This window comes from Epinephelus lanceolatus, chromosome 1 (genome assembly GCF_041903045.1).
Source record: "Epinephelus lanceolatus isolate andai-2023 chromosome 1, ASM4190304v1, whole genome shotgun sequence".
Classification (NCBI taxonomy): domain Eukaryota; kingdom Metazoa; phylum Chordata; class Actinopteri; order Perciformes; family Serranidae; genus Epinephelus; species Epinephelus lanceolatus.
In genome coordinates, this window is record NC_135734.1 from 35,437,110 (window position 1) to 35,452,250 (window position 15,141).

At 40.0% G+C, this 15,141-nt stretch overlaps 1 protein-coding gene across 1 annotated transcript in view; it reads right to left on the reverse strand.

Annotated features, from left to right (window-relative positions):
- Window positions 1-15,141, reverse strand: part of necab3 (N-terminal EF-hand calcium binding protein 3) — an 83,220-nt gene that overhangs the window by 36,601 nt on the left and 31,478 nt on the right. The window contains exons 3-5 of the mRNA XM_033625519.2: window positions 10,809-10,917; window positions 8,976-9,001; window positions 5,608-5,705 (exon numbers count right to left, since the gene is read on the reverse strand). Coding sequence (XP_033481410.1) covers window positions 5,608-5,705; window positions 8,976-9,001; window positions 10,809-10,917 — 233 coding nt within the window. The remainder of the gene's footprint in view (window positions 1-5,607; window positions 5,706-8,975; window positions 9,002-10,808; window positions 10,918-15,141) is intronic.

A 15,141-nucleotide genomic window follows, 5' to 3' on the forward strand; every position in this document is an offset into this window, starting at 1 on the left:
GTGCAGCAGCTCTTTGTCCAAACTTATAATAACAAGTAGCCTCCACTGAAAATGCATCATGGGATTAGCAGTCCATAGCACTCCATGACAGACCACAGCTGCTAACTAGCGATTGCACAATCCTCCATGGATTTCCCCCACTCCAACAGCTGTAAAGAAGAGCCAGAACAGAGGAACAAGGTGATCTAATTAAGACAGGATGCATAATTATTCAGCACACATCTCCTCTCCTCTCCTCCTTTAACAAGCAGTGCTGTTTTTTGTTTTATTGGAATTCAAATCCCTGATTCGGGGTTGTTATCCTAAAAAAAAAGTCCTAAGGCAGTTTTTAAAAATCTTGTCAATGGCAATTAAATAATGACTGGGGAGCAAAATTTTAGGCTTCTTTGGGGTTTTTGTTACACACACTGAAACATTTAGAGTATCAGATTAATTGTTTTCTGCTGGAGCTACAGCATTCAAATTCATAGACTGTCAAAACACAGAGCTGACAAGTCTCCTCAACATTAAGCCAATTTAGCATATTGAATATCTCTCTGTCGAGACCAACAGTGACTGTTTTTTTTTTTTTAATTATTATTTTTATTTAGGAACAGTTCTACATTTTGGGAAGTACACTTATTGACTTTCTTGCTGAGAGATAGATGAGAAGATCAATACTGCTCTCAAACCTGTTCAGTAAATATGAGGCTACCACCAACAGCCTAGCTTAGCATAGCACAAAGACTGCTAACAGGTGGAGACAGCTAGCCTGAGTTAGTTACCATTGGAGTTAGGCTGTTTCCCACTGTTAGCAGCCTGTATGCTAAGTTAAACTAACTGTTTCCGAACTGTAGCTTCACATATACATACAGAAATGAGAATAGTATCTCGTGTAACTCTATGCAAGTTAATAACATAACATACAGTAAATATGAGGCTACCACCAACAGCCTATAATGTAGCTTAGCATAGCACAAGACTGCAAGCAGGGGGAGACAGCTAGCCCAGTATTGTTACCATTAGAAAGAGTGAGGCTAGCTGTTTCCCACTGTTAGCAGCCTGTATGCTAAGTTAAGCTAACTGTCTCCTGCTGTAGCTTCATATATCGTACAGAAATGAGAGTGGTATCTTGTGTAACTCTTGGCAAGAAAGTAAACAAAATAAACAGTAAATATGAGGCTACCACCAACAGTATTAGCTTAGCTTAGCACAAATATGGCATACAGGGGGAGACAGCTAGCCTGGTTTTGTTACAACCTGATCTCACAGAAATACGTGAAATGACCACGACCTCTTAACACCGCATTCCGTGGTGGCAGCACGTAATGGGTTGAAATTACGTGCTGCCACCACGAAAACAATGCCAATGTAAAGTCAATTAGGATCCTCTCCCGTGGTGGACACACGGATTCCCTGATTCAATCACGTCAACCTCATTTTCCTCAATGATATCTTTAACATTCCTGTATACACACAAAAACGCGGAAGTGTTCTTGATATTAAAACGGCGAATACATTCCCCTGTTATAATTTCCCACCAATAATAATAATAATAATGATAATAACGTGATAGTTCGGCTGTTCTAGATATTTGTTATAGCCTATTCAAATATTCAATCACAAAAACGCCGTTTCTAGAGAACTTGCTAAAATATCTGAAATGAACCATCATGCCTACTTTTTCTTAACATATTTCATCTAGGTGCAGTGTCATTACTAGTTCAGCTTTACTAGACATTTGATATACTCAGTAGATGTATCTTTTTACGACCCTGTTTTACAACAAGCTGCAAAAAACCTACCGTCCCAAAAACGCCATTTTTAGAGTACTATCTAAAATAACTACGATTAGCCAATATCCTTGCTTTTTTTCTTAACATAGTCCATCTAGGTGCAGTGTAATAACTACTTCAGCTTTACTAGATATTAGATTTATTCAGTAGATCTAGCTTTTTACAACCCTATTTTACAAGCCGCAAGCAAACCTACTGTCCCAAAAACGCCGTTTCTAGTGTATTAGCTAAAATATCGAAAATTAGCCGACATCTTTACTTTTTCTTACCATAGTTCATCTAGGTGGAGTGTAATAACTAGTTCGGCTTTACTTGATATTAGATACATTCAGTAGATATATCTTTTTACAACCCTATTTAGAGCCCTACTTTGCAAATCAGAAGAACTACAACTATGTTGCTGATATGTATCAAACTGCATGGCGCGGTCCCAGGGAATTGTAGTTTTTTAAAAATCTAAGTGTTTTTCCCAGATTTGGAAGTTGTAAATATTGAATTGAGAGTACACTGTGGACTTTAAGGGGATGGTAAACACATTTGTGAAATCAGATTTTAAATATCTAATTTCTAAATGGGTGAAAATTAATTTTATCCATATTTTATCCATATCTGACAGCACCCACAGTTGTTGACTACACTCACATGATAGCTGAGGTCAAGAGCTCTCTATAACAGTTGGTCCCATGTCTGTACCCCCTTTCGTTGCTGAGTTATAAGCCCTCAAACATGCACTGAGGTCAAGGTTCAAAGGTCAATGGCTGAAAGCAGAAGCCATGTAGAATCTTCATAATGACATATGTTACTTTCCAATGATGTATTTGGTTTAGCTCTACGACGAAGTTTAGATTTTTTCATTTTTTGGACACAAGCCATGCCAGGTGTAGTTTCAGAGAGCACTTTGAAGGCCCCGTGTATAAAATGAGTTTTGTTTGTTTCTTTGCTTGTTTTTATCTTTTTTACTGTAGATAGTTACTAAAATGAGTCATCCTCAGACAATACAATACTACTAAAAAGTAAAACCAATAATAACAATAATGAAATAAGCAATAATAATATTAAAATCATATTGAAATGTTAAAATCTATTTACAGAGTGGAATGGTAGCCTAATAGATAACTTAGATAATATTTATTATTGTTTAGACACTTTATTATTGCTTAGATACTATTTAGCCTATTATTGTATTTACTTTTAGCATGTTCTACTTTTGAGTAATTTCCGAGAAGTTATGATAAAAAAAATAAAAAATTACAGACTATAGGAGACAACCTCTTCAATGTCTCACGTCAATTAATTAACACGATTTGTCGGCTTTTTATAATGCCTTTTTTTTTTTTTTTGCTGCTGTCTCCAGTTGAGAGTGGTGATTTGCTAAATACATTCTACAATAATAATTAGATTAACATTTGGTCTATAATATTGTTGGCTATATTACAGATTTTAATTAAAAAAAAAAAACCCGGAAGAATAAAAGAAATAAACACCGAAATAATTACTTTTTATTGATACTCCTCTCTGACACACACACACACACACACACACACACATTGAACACGCGATTAAATGAATGAATGAATGAATGAACATTGGAAGTGGTTCAGCCGCAGTCCCGCCGGCTGGCTCACATTGAGATTACATTTGTTTTTTATTACTAACAAAATGTTTTATATTGACCGTATGAATGGTTTCGTTTTCAAATAAATATTTGGAAACAAAAATATACTTTGGTGTACTTTTACAGAGTTTTGCAATATGTATATAGCCTACCTGTATCAAAATGTATAATTTTCAGCAGCGGTTTGTGTGACAGCTGCCACGGTCGGACATATAACCAGCGGGGCAGCCGTTCTGTGGCGCTGGCTTGGGGTCCACTCTCCCCTGGTGGAGTGGAGGGTGGCCAGGTTGCCAGGGGCAGACGGCTCCATGTGATGGTGTTTCCTCTCTGGTTCTTTCGTGCTCAGCCTTATTTTTATCTTCTTATTTATTTATTTATTACTAGCGTTTGGATTCAGTTATGGCAGACGGATGGCAATCTGAAATGGAATGAAGCCCACAGACGGCGGACAGCAGCTACAAAACAGTAGTGGAACGCGCCCCATCCGCCCACAGCACAATGCTCTTAAAGCCCTACGCTATCAAAAGCTGGCAAAATACATTTATTTTATGGCCTTGACATTAACCTGTCATATTGTTGAGTTATCAAGAACACTTCCACGTTTTTGTGTGTGTACAGGAATGTTAAAGATATCATTGAGGAAAACGAGGTTGACGTGACGTGATTGAATCAGGGAATCCGTGTGTCCACCACGGGAGAGGACCCTAATTGACTTTACATTGGCATTGTTTTCGTGGTGGCAGCACGTAATTTCAACCCATTACGTGCTGCCACCACGGAATGCGGTGTTAATAGGTCATGGTCATTTCACGTATTTCTGTGAGATCAGGTTGTTTTGTTACCATTAGACAGAGTGAAGCTAGCTGTTTCCCACTGTTAGCAGCCTGTATGCTAAGTTAAGCTAACTGTCTCCTCGCTGTAGCTACATATTTACTTTACAGACATGAGAGTGGTATCTCGTGTAATTCTAGGCAAGAAAGTAAATAACATAAGTGTAAAGTAAATATGAGGCTACCACCAACAGTATTAGCTTAGCTTAGCACAAAGACTGCAAACAGGGGAACACAGCTAGCCTGGTGTTTTTATGATTGGACAGAGCAGCCCCTGTGCGCTAAGCTTTCTGTGTCCTGGCTGTAACTCTAGACAAGAAAGTATATAACATAACTGTACATTAAATATGAGCCTACCTCCAACAGCCTATTAGGGGGAGACGGCTAATCTGGTTTTGTTAGCATTAGACAGAGCGAGGTTAGCTGTTTCCCATGCTAAGATAAGCTAACCGTTTCCTGGCTGTAGCTTTATATTTACTGTGCAGACATGAGTAGTATCTTGTTTACCTCTCAGCAGCAAAGTAAATAAGCATATTTCCCACACTATGAAACTATCCCTTTAAAATCAAGCATAATATATGGGAAGTAGCCTGATGGAAATGTGTGTGGCTGAAGTGTTGTTTATTCCCTTTTTCTAACCCATCAGTTTTGGGAGACTTAGAGCAGCATTAGCTCTGTCTGTGCATGCCATAGTTTCCTCTCAGCAAAAAATGAAACATGCTTGTAGCATAAACCTCAAATTCTGTGTGTATGCATGCGTGCATGTTTGAAACAGACTGTCCGGGGCCCCAAAATAAAGACTCAATAGGCTGTTAGTACAAGCAGGTTATTACAATCCATATTTACATTTATTGTTAGGCAACAGCCTTTACAGGGTGTTGTAATTATGACTGGAGCAAAGGAGGGAGTCAGGAGACGCAGTATTATTTAACAATGTCTATGTAAGGATGAGGTCAAGGTGGATGGATGGGTCAATCAACACAGGACTTTGACCCAGGAGACTGCTGCTTGTGTCCAGTGTGAAATCAAAAGTTGAGTTATTTCATGTCAACGTCTGAGTAATTTATGAGACACAAAAATATTTAACTTGTCACGTGAAAATGCACTCAGGCTATTTTACCCCAAATCATAATCTTTTATTAAACCTCAGTAGTTCTGATCCCTAAACCACAACCGTTTCGCAATGTTAACCACATGGTCAAAACTGCGACCGTTAAACGGCCATTCATCATTTTTGTGTTGAGCTCCTGCCATCAGTGAAGGCGCTAAGTTAGGAAATGTTCCTGTGGGTCAGAGCCACTTGCACTGTAGGTTTACACGTCTTTAACATGCATTTCTGCACTATAGAGGCTTGATTTAAGGCAAATTCACAAAAAACTAAACTTACCTCTTTAGTTTTATCCATTGCCTTTAAAATGGCAATATTCAGGCTCTCCAGAGCTGAAAGTACGTTGAGATACTCCCCCAGGTGCTGAGAAAAATAATCTAATAGCAGATAGGAAACAAGCTATCAGTGTCACTACAATGTCAGAACAGTCAAAGGTTTAATTATATGATGCCTTAAAGTTTGGAGACAAATTCTTAAATGTTGCCATGACAGATTCCAATTAAGAGAGGACCACAAGAGCAGTGAGGATTTATATTCTAGAAATGGGTAAATAATATCCATGTTTAGTTTATAAACAAGTGGAGCTGGAAGTATTTGATGTTCACATGCCTGCGTGTCAGCAACACTAAATGTCATGAAATAAATATTGTCGTTTAAAATCATCATTTTACCCTCCTGGGGTGACAAAAATAGCTTATCCACAACTGTGTACACTGGAGCCGTATAGCTTAATTTGATACCACATATAACCAAATGATAGAGAAACTCCTACACACACTTAAATTTAAGTCACAAATGATAAAGTTAAGAAACAATTTATTTAAATGAATCAAAACAAAATTATGTATGAAGGAAGTGCTTCAAACCAGGTCAGCAAAGCAGAGAAAGATTTCAATCTTAATTAGTTCTTAGTTCTTAATTAAAACCTAATTTAACTCTAACCAAAGAGCGCATGTGATATGACACACAGATCTGAGGTTAATGGATCAGCAGCACCTTTTACACTCCTCTTACTTAGATTCAATTAAGTTATCCACCTGCATTTTTTGCCTCTCAGAAGAGAAGAAGAAGAGCAGAAAAAGACTCAGTGAACTAAATCTGAGACAAGTGGAACATTCTGTCATGGAAAACAGTCAACTTCTATTGACGTCAGATGGAAAAGATGCCATATCCATTCAATAAATTATGCAGAAGTTTTATTCTGGGTGCTACTGGTATTTACAGGTTTCTGCCCTATTTCTTCACTTTATTCAGGTCATCTGACACACACATGCATTTTTAAGATGATAAAAAAATAGGTCAATAGATCTGTGTCAGGTTTTTGGTTGGCTGCGCGCACGCACACACACACACACACACACACACACACACACACACACACACACAGGACTAAAGTCTAAAGCATAAGAATAGTTAGATATTTGGGAAAATGCGCTTCTTGTTTGCTTTCTTGTGAACAGTTAAGCATTGTCCCGACTAAATATTTGTGACAAAACAAAATCGGTTTAGAGAATTGCAAAAAAAGTTGCAGCGGTGAGAACTGGCTCATCTCAGCTCGACTCAAACCGCCTGATGGTGTCACCTGCGACTCAGCTTATCACCAGCAGCTGGTTTTAGAACCTAAGGCGTGTCACCTGTTTTAACAGCCAATCAACCTATAGCGAAGTCAGTTGGTTACAAACTGTCAGCAAATGGCGTTTTCGCTTGCTGCTGCATTCTCCAACAACAGCTCTCCGTCCCAGCTGAGCCTCAAGTCTGACTTGTTTACATCCCCACAGCTTTAGACATGTACCGGTCTCCATCATTGTGTTGGTGTTGGACGATGGGTTGCTGCTGCTGCTGACTGGATATGCACATTTCACATTCTCAAAAAAGAAAGTATTCTTACAGTCTTACTTGTACCTGATAAACCATAAGGTGCATACACATGCCGCATTTTTTGCGCCCTGAAATTAAATGCCTTCAATGGAGCTGCACGGCACGCACGCAGGTGCCTATTTTTCAGGGCGCGACAGCTGCGCCCTGAGATAAACTGAGTTCAACTTCCAAAACGCAGCAGTGTGCACTGCATCTCATGGGACGAGGAACAACCAATCACAGCCGACAGATACTTTTCTTGTCCTCCATAAACATCAGTCTGTAGTAAATACCTAAAAGTTGATCATATTGGTGCAGAGCTTTACATCTGTCTCATGAACAGTAGGCCCGCACACAAACAACACACTGGAAGAAGACCAGCTCTGCACTCTGGATTTCAGGTAAATAGGCTGTGATGCGGTGCTTGTTAAGGTTGCTTAGCAACCTCAGACGCAGCCTGCTGCTGTGCTCTTGCTAGCTGACACAAAAAAAGTTATGGAGTAGCACCCAGTGCCTGACCACGTGTTTTCCAGGCGTTTTAAATACGTGGCATACGTATAGCCCCTCACAGTCGTACTTGTACCTGAAAAACCATAAGGTGCGAACACATGCCGAATTTTTTTGTGCCCTCAAATTCATTGTTTTCAATGTCGACGCATGGCGCACAAGCATTCTGGAGCGCCTACTGTTAATGGTGCGACAGCTGTGTCCTGAGATAAACAAAGTTCAACTTTTGGAACACAGCAGCACGCACCGCATGCTATGTGACGAGGAACAACCAATCACAGCTGACAGATATCTTTCTCTTCTTATGTAAATATCAGTCTGTGGTAAATATGAAGAAGTTGATCATGTTAGTGCAGGGCTATCCAGTGTTTTATATCTGTCTTACAGACAATAGGCCAGCACACAAACAACCCCTTGGAAGAAGATCAGCTCTACACTCAGGATTTCAGGTACATAGGCTATGATACGGCGCTTTTTGAGGTTGCTTAGCAACTTGAGATGCAACCTGCTGTCGCACTCTTGAAGGTTGGCACAGAAAAGGCACACGAGTAGTACTTAGCACCTGACCTCGCGTTTCCAAGGGGTTAAAGACGCGGCATGCGCCCCCTAAGTTAGTTAGGAAGTACAGAGAGTACACTGTCTTGTAGTCGCATTGGTGTAACTTGGCAAGTTTCCAGAACGTTGCAGACTGGCGCATTTCCAGTACTTGTTGTGGCAAATCTTTTGTTGGAACAGGGCTTTAGATGAGACGAGTGAAATCACTCTAAAGTCTGAACTGTAAATGAAAAGCTACCAGCAGCAACCATTTGGCTTAGCAAAGCACAAAGTCTGGAAATGGTGAAACAGCAGCAAAATCTGCCTATCAGCATCTATAGGCGCCAGCACACTCTGTCAGAAGTGCTTGTCAATTAGTCACTTGGCTTCAGAGGCCTCCCCTCCAGACACCTTTTAGACTTCAGATTAATCGGGTCTGTGTCTGATAATCTTTGTAACTTCTAAACTTGTGTTTCCAGCCTTTATGCTAAGCTAAGATAAGCTAATCGTCTCCAGGCTGCAGCTTCATATTTAACAGACATAAGAGAGTGATGTCAATCTTCTCATTAAACTTTCTGCAAGATGGTGAATAAGCGTATTTCCCAAAATGTCAAACTATTGTTTTAAAGTTTCCCATGCTACTAATCATCATTAAAAAATGTTGTCACACAAATACGACAACAATCACTGATGTTGGTGAATTTTAAAGGCAGCAAATGAAAGTTGAATCAAAGCTCTTTTCCACCAACCTGATAGCTTGTCAGTGTCCAGATTGCTGCGAGGCAGAACATGAGGAGATAAATGGGGAAAGTATTTGGAAAGTTAATTAGGTAAGATTCAAAGTCATGCTGCTCTTATTTCTGCAAGACAGACTGTGTGGTTAGATTGTGTGAAAAGTACAGTGTTAGCCCAGGAAAGACACACACAGAAGACACTGGCATTAAAAAAGAAAACTATAAAACTCAGTAAAACTTAAGTTAGCAGGGACAATTTTCTTGCCATTAAGTTAAACACAAGCTATTCATTCAGTGTAGAAAATAGGTGTTGTGCACTTTATCACTCTGCATGAAGAATACAGTTCAGCTTTCTCAATAGAAATAAATGTGAAAGAGCTTTTTCTTTTGGACTTACTATTGAAATCAATAATGCTGTGTTTACCAGTCCTGGCAGAAATTATTACATTGGAGGCTAAATTGTTTTCAGTATCACATGTTGGTAAAGACGGTACTATTACTATATATAATATGTTGCTTTAATGGCATTTTACAGGTCATTCTCACTGTCAGGCGCAGAACTTAAGCGAAGCTGCCTAATGGTTTGTGTTATTAGAAAGTCTGCGGGCAAAACAATGCCTGTCTTTCTATCAGCCTGTGTGCTAAATTTCCATTTTGATAGTGACAACAAGTTCCCACACATCTCCGTTGTTGGCTATCATTACTTTGACCAGAGAGATAATTTTCTGTGCTTTCAGCTGACAGGGAACATTCTCTGAGCTGACTTTAAACATCATCTCCAAAGCCTGGCGAAGCCTTTGTTTCAGAAGTGATATTATACGATTAACTGTATTGTTATTCACAACAAGAACACCCTTTAATTAGACACCAGAGCTCAGATCATGCCAACTGCCTCAAAGCCTGGAGCATGGTTAGAGAGGTCCAAGGGCCGGTTTGTCACATCAGTGACAGTCCTGGCGTAACGGCGTGTCCAAAAGCAATTTATCACACAGATGGAAGAACTGGCGACACAACAAAACATAAATGCAGAGTTGTTACCGCAGCCAGACACTCCACTCTCTCTAATTGGTTAGGTGCACAAAAGGAGGACTTCTTACAAAGTAAATGAATCAATACATCAATGCGCTTCTGCGTGTATGCGTGGGTTTGTTTATGCTCGCGAGCGCCTCGTGAGAACAACACAGAGACTTGACAATCAGAGTGAATTCATTAGTTTACCTGAGATACATGCGGTTTGACTGTCAAGATAGAAGCCTTGCTTATAGCCTTCTAATGTCGGTGCAGTGTAAAGAAAAGTCTGGTGGACAAAACTTGTGAATGCCTCACACATACAAATTCCCAATCTGCCAAAAACAATAAAGAGCACTGGCTTCACAGAAAGGATGAACCTTCACGACAGGAGAGAAATGGTCTTTCGCTCTGTGGCTGCAGTGAGTTAAACATTCTCTGCAGACCAGTGATTTCAGCAGCAACCCTCAGGCTGATTCCTTTGATTGCAATTTCTGGGGAGTTGGTTTTGAAGTGGCTGCTGTAGTCCACAGTATTTTATGTCCAAAGGAAGGGGGTAAACATTAATTCAGCCTGCTTGAGTTTGGCTGCAGGGCTCATTTCTGCTTGAAGACCTCCCTCCAGCTGCGAGACATTTAGTTTGTAACTGATGACTTGAAAGGAACACATTAACTGCGCCTTTAAGCGCCAAGCACTTGCTGTTGTCTTTTTTTTCAGCTTCTTTCTAACTGTGAAAGGCACGTGTTTATTATAGCAGTTGTAGAAATAAATAAATAAACATAAGTCATTTTTCACCACGAGGGATTTAAATCAGAGCCCATTAGAAAAAAAAAAACTCACTTATTTTGTCGGCCATCTATGGAATAGAAAAGCTCCTGTAGCTCCTCAGTGGTCAGGATCCCATCGGCGAAGTAAGCATTGAACTCTTCAAATGACAGCTTGCCATCATCTGAAACACAGGAAAAGTATAGGCCTACATCATGACAGAAATAACAAGGGTGTAACATAAGTGTGTGTGTGACTTTATGGGATGATAAATTCCGAATAATCAGCCAAGGATCTCAAGGAACTTCCTCATTTACAATGTTAAAGACTGACCAAGAAACAAGTCAAGTGTCATTGTTATTTTTATTTATATTTTGGCTTTATGGTGTCTAAAACCCTGTTTTCTATCATATCAAACAATCTCTCCACACTGTTACATATTCCATTTGCACAGAATCCATGGGGTTCAGCGACCGGGGATGATCTCTGCAAAAGACAACCACCAAAACTTTGTATTGATTTTTAACTGTTCACTTTTTTATTTTCCTAATTTGTTTCCCGAAAGAATCTTGCAAGCACTTTTTTTTCCTGATAGTCAAATGTTAATTACTCCTAGGTCCCTATGGATTGAGCTACTGCGACCTCTGACTGTTGCAACATATTGCAATATATTGTAATATAATTGTATCATAACCCCTGTATCGTGATATGTGTCATATCGCCAGATTCTTGCCTATATCGTTACTGCCATTTCAGCTCAGCTATGTTTGCTTGTGACATCAGAGGCGAGAGCCATGACTCTACTGTACCTTTAAGAGTGTTTTATTCATCTTAATCTAAAAAGGACTGAAAAACACTCCAGCTTTATTTAATAGCATTTAACAAAGCACATGTATACCATCATCAATATACTTCAACTCAAAACACTCTAAAAACTCTTTGTAGTTCTCTTGTGTAAAAACCCCTTTACTATTTCAGGTCTGACAGCACACTAATCTAACGACCTGATGAACACCATCTCAGTGTAAATGAGTTCATCTGAACCCTATCTATTTTGTTCTTTCTTCCATTTTACTCTTGTTCTGGAGTACAGGTCCACGTTGTGTGGTGATTCCTAGAGCTGAAATTGCTTGATTTATCCAACCAGCAGTCCAAAACCACAATATTCTCAAGATACAATGATATCAAAAACACACAGAGGCAGTAAATAACCACATTTGACATGCTGACACCAGAGAACAATTCAATATTCAAAGTCCATATGTATAAAACTCTGAAAGTCGTCTTTGTTTCGCTACAAACTGCAGAAATATTCCTCAAACTCAAACTTTAAAATAGAAGAAGCTACATATTGTCCGCAGATTGGATTTTTCTACTTCTCAAACTAGTTAACAGTGAGCACAGCTTGTTGTGACAGACAATGCACAGAAAAATCAATAGCAGAAGACAAACAGCTCGGTTGTCATCTGTGAAGGAGTGCTCCTCCGTGAGCCTACTATCAATCTGTCTACTGGCACCGATTACACAGATCAGTCAGCAGTTAGTCTGCCAGAAAGAAACTGCTAGATGTTTTAATCCACATAAAAGAGTCCACAGCAACAGATAGATCGGTGTCTGTGGAGAACATTTCTGAGCCACGACAGACACTCGGGCAATCAGAAGTATATTGGAGGGAGTTGAGCACTCTGTCAGCTGATGTAGATGAAAAACACACCAGAGTGGTCAGGGTGATAAAATAGAGCCAGGATGGCGTGTAGACAAATGAGAATGACTGTAAAGTATTTGTTGAATCAGAGAAACAGGCTGGTTTTGTCAACGAGGGTCAGACAGCTACTGAGACAAACAAAAGCTATCCAGCCATGTCATTACTGCATCCATAAAGGAACTATCACCAGTCATTTTCTGCTCTCAGAGCGCAGGATGACTGTTGGTTTCATAACCCCACTGAGCAATCTACCCAAATAATGACCCTGTCTACACAAAGACAAGGTAAAACGAGAGCAGTTTAATATGCCATGGAGTTCCAGTTGGCTGACTCAGCAGAGCTGAAAACTCAAGGGCAAGCTAGAAGACCATCTGTTCAGCCAGAGCCTCTCTGACACCGCTCATTATTACCTCTGACCAGAATGTGTAATGTGCAGGCAGAGACAATGCACAGCCCTCCACACTATGGCTCATTTTCTCTCCCTCTCTCTCTCTCTCTCTCTCTCTCTCCCTCTCTCTCTCTCTCTCCCTCTCTCTCTCTCTCTCCCTCTCTCTCTCCCTCTCTCTCTCTCTCTCTCTCTCTCTCTCTCCCTCTCTCTCTCTCTCTCTCTCTCTCTATCTCTATCTCTATCTCTCTATCTCTCTCTCTATCTCTCTATCTCTATCTCTATCTCTCCCCCATTCTCTATGTGCCTTGTATTCATCCACTTAAAGAGCGAGATCAATCTGACATGACTTTAAATATTGTTTTGATTTAAAGAACAAAAGGTTTCCAAGTTGGCTCTGTAGTAAAACATTAAAAGAATTGGACCACTATGGAAAGCAATTTAAGGAATGTTAATAGAAACTGCAGTATAGCAGTAAGTCAGCATCTTGCACACTTTAAAAAAATAGCACTGCTGGCAGGTATACAGAGTTTTAAAAACTCCTCTGGATCAAACCCGTAATGCACTATTCATTGCTTATGGAGCAGTGGATGACTTTGTATTTTGATGCTGAGGCATTGACTGAACTGTCCCAGGGCACAAGGAGAACTTTAAAGTTCATTTTGAAGGTGAAAGCTATCCTGTTAGTATGGCTCAAACCTAAACTATAGAGAACAAGTATATGGTAGACACATGCTTCAGTTAAATTCTGTTTCCATGTTATTTTTTTCAACCACTTACTTAAAAGCGTTTGTATTCAAAATACAGAAATGAAACATGATAGCCAAAGAACAATAAGGGGCACTAGAAGCATATTAAAAGGCCTTTGCACATTGAGTCCGTGTTTTTATGGATGTTTTTTTAATCTATCATCTGGAAAAAAAATGTTACGCACCGAAGCTTTGCACACTGATTCTGATTCCGCATTTCATTCGCAATACATGACTCCTTGGCTTCTCTCCACTGGAGTTACCTGTCTGGCTGTCATCACTCCCTCCATGTCTCTTTATCTGGCACCGCAGCTGCATGAGGGGGCAGAGCTGTGCTCCCTGTCCAACACATTCTCACTCCAACCTCGTCACATATTGACATTTGCTTTCCACATCTACATACGACGTGAAAGGTACCCTGGGTGCGTTAGTTGCTGATGTTCTGGGACACCATGTCAAGTTCTGCCTGTTATAGGCCCTATGCATTGTCTTCTTTCAACATACACTTCTGTTTTCACAGGACATTTAACATTTACACACAAAATAAACACACTACATAGGTACAACACCGCAAACTGAGATTTTTTTTCCTTCAACAACAAAAATATGTGGTTAAGTTTAGGAAAAAAATACAGGGTTTGGCTTTAGAATCTTAAGGGACATGAACACCACTCTCCTGGGTGAAAATCGTGGTTTGATTAACCCATCCACCAGCCCTCCCACCCGCCCCACATGCAGTTTCACTGCCTTAAATTTTGTCCTTGTCCTGCCACGTTTCCCCCAAACCTGTGTCCCACCACCACATTTTCTTCACTAATTCTTGGTCAAACGTCTCTAAAGGCTTCTGAGGATGCAAAAAATGCAGAAAACTGAACCTGTTCCAAAACAATTTATGGACGTTGAGATGAGCCTCTGTCACTCTAGTTTTTGCTGTGTGTCCTGCACAATTTGCAATAGTCAGCCCAAATTTTTTTCAGTTGATTCAGCATGTTGAATTGGCTTCCGAGGTGGCAGAGCCCCTTGGTGAGTGAAATCACTTTGCATGAAAGCTCAGCTCAGAACATGAGAAGAGAAACGTGAGGAAAGCAAACAAACAATTAAAGTCAAGCGGGCACACGATCAAAACAAAGTTATTATTCGCTAGTGCACAGTAGATATCATTTGTTTTTTCAACATTAGGTTGTGCTGGTATTGTGTCCATCTTTCGGTTTCCCTTTTTACATGACAAATTCAGACTACTGCCACCTGCTGGTATAGAGAGTTATTTCTTCTCAGGCAGGCACAAAATGTATGTTAGCTGGCCATGGTCTGTAGTCTTTGTGGTGTGTTCAAGTGCAACTTTTTGGCTGAGAAACAGACGACATGTGACGATGCAATAGTCTGCATTCATTGCCACTAGTTCTTTGATGTTGGTTTGGTGTGTCCTGGCTTTAAGCATGGTCAAAGACCAGTCTGCTTTCCAGGCTCCATAATTTCAGCCAACAGGAAGAGCACACACATCTTAACCCATCAGAAGGCAAAAGCAGACTGCAGTCCTAATGCAGCACACTGCAATGACCCTATAGATAT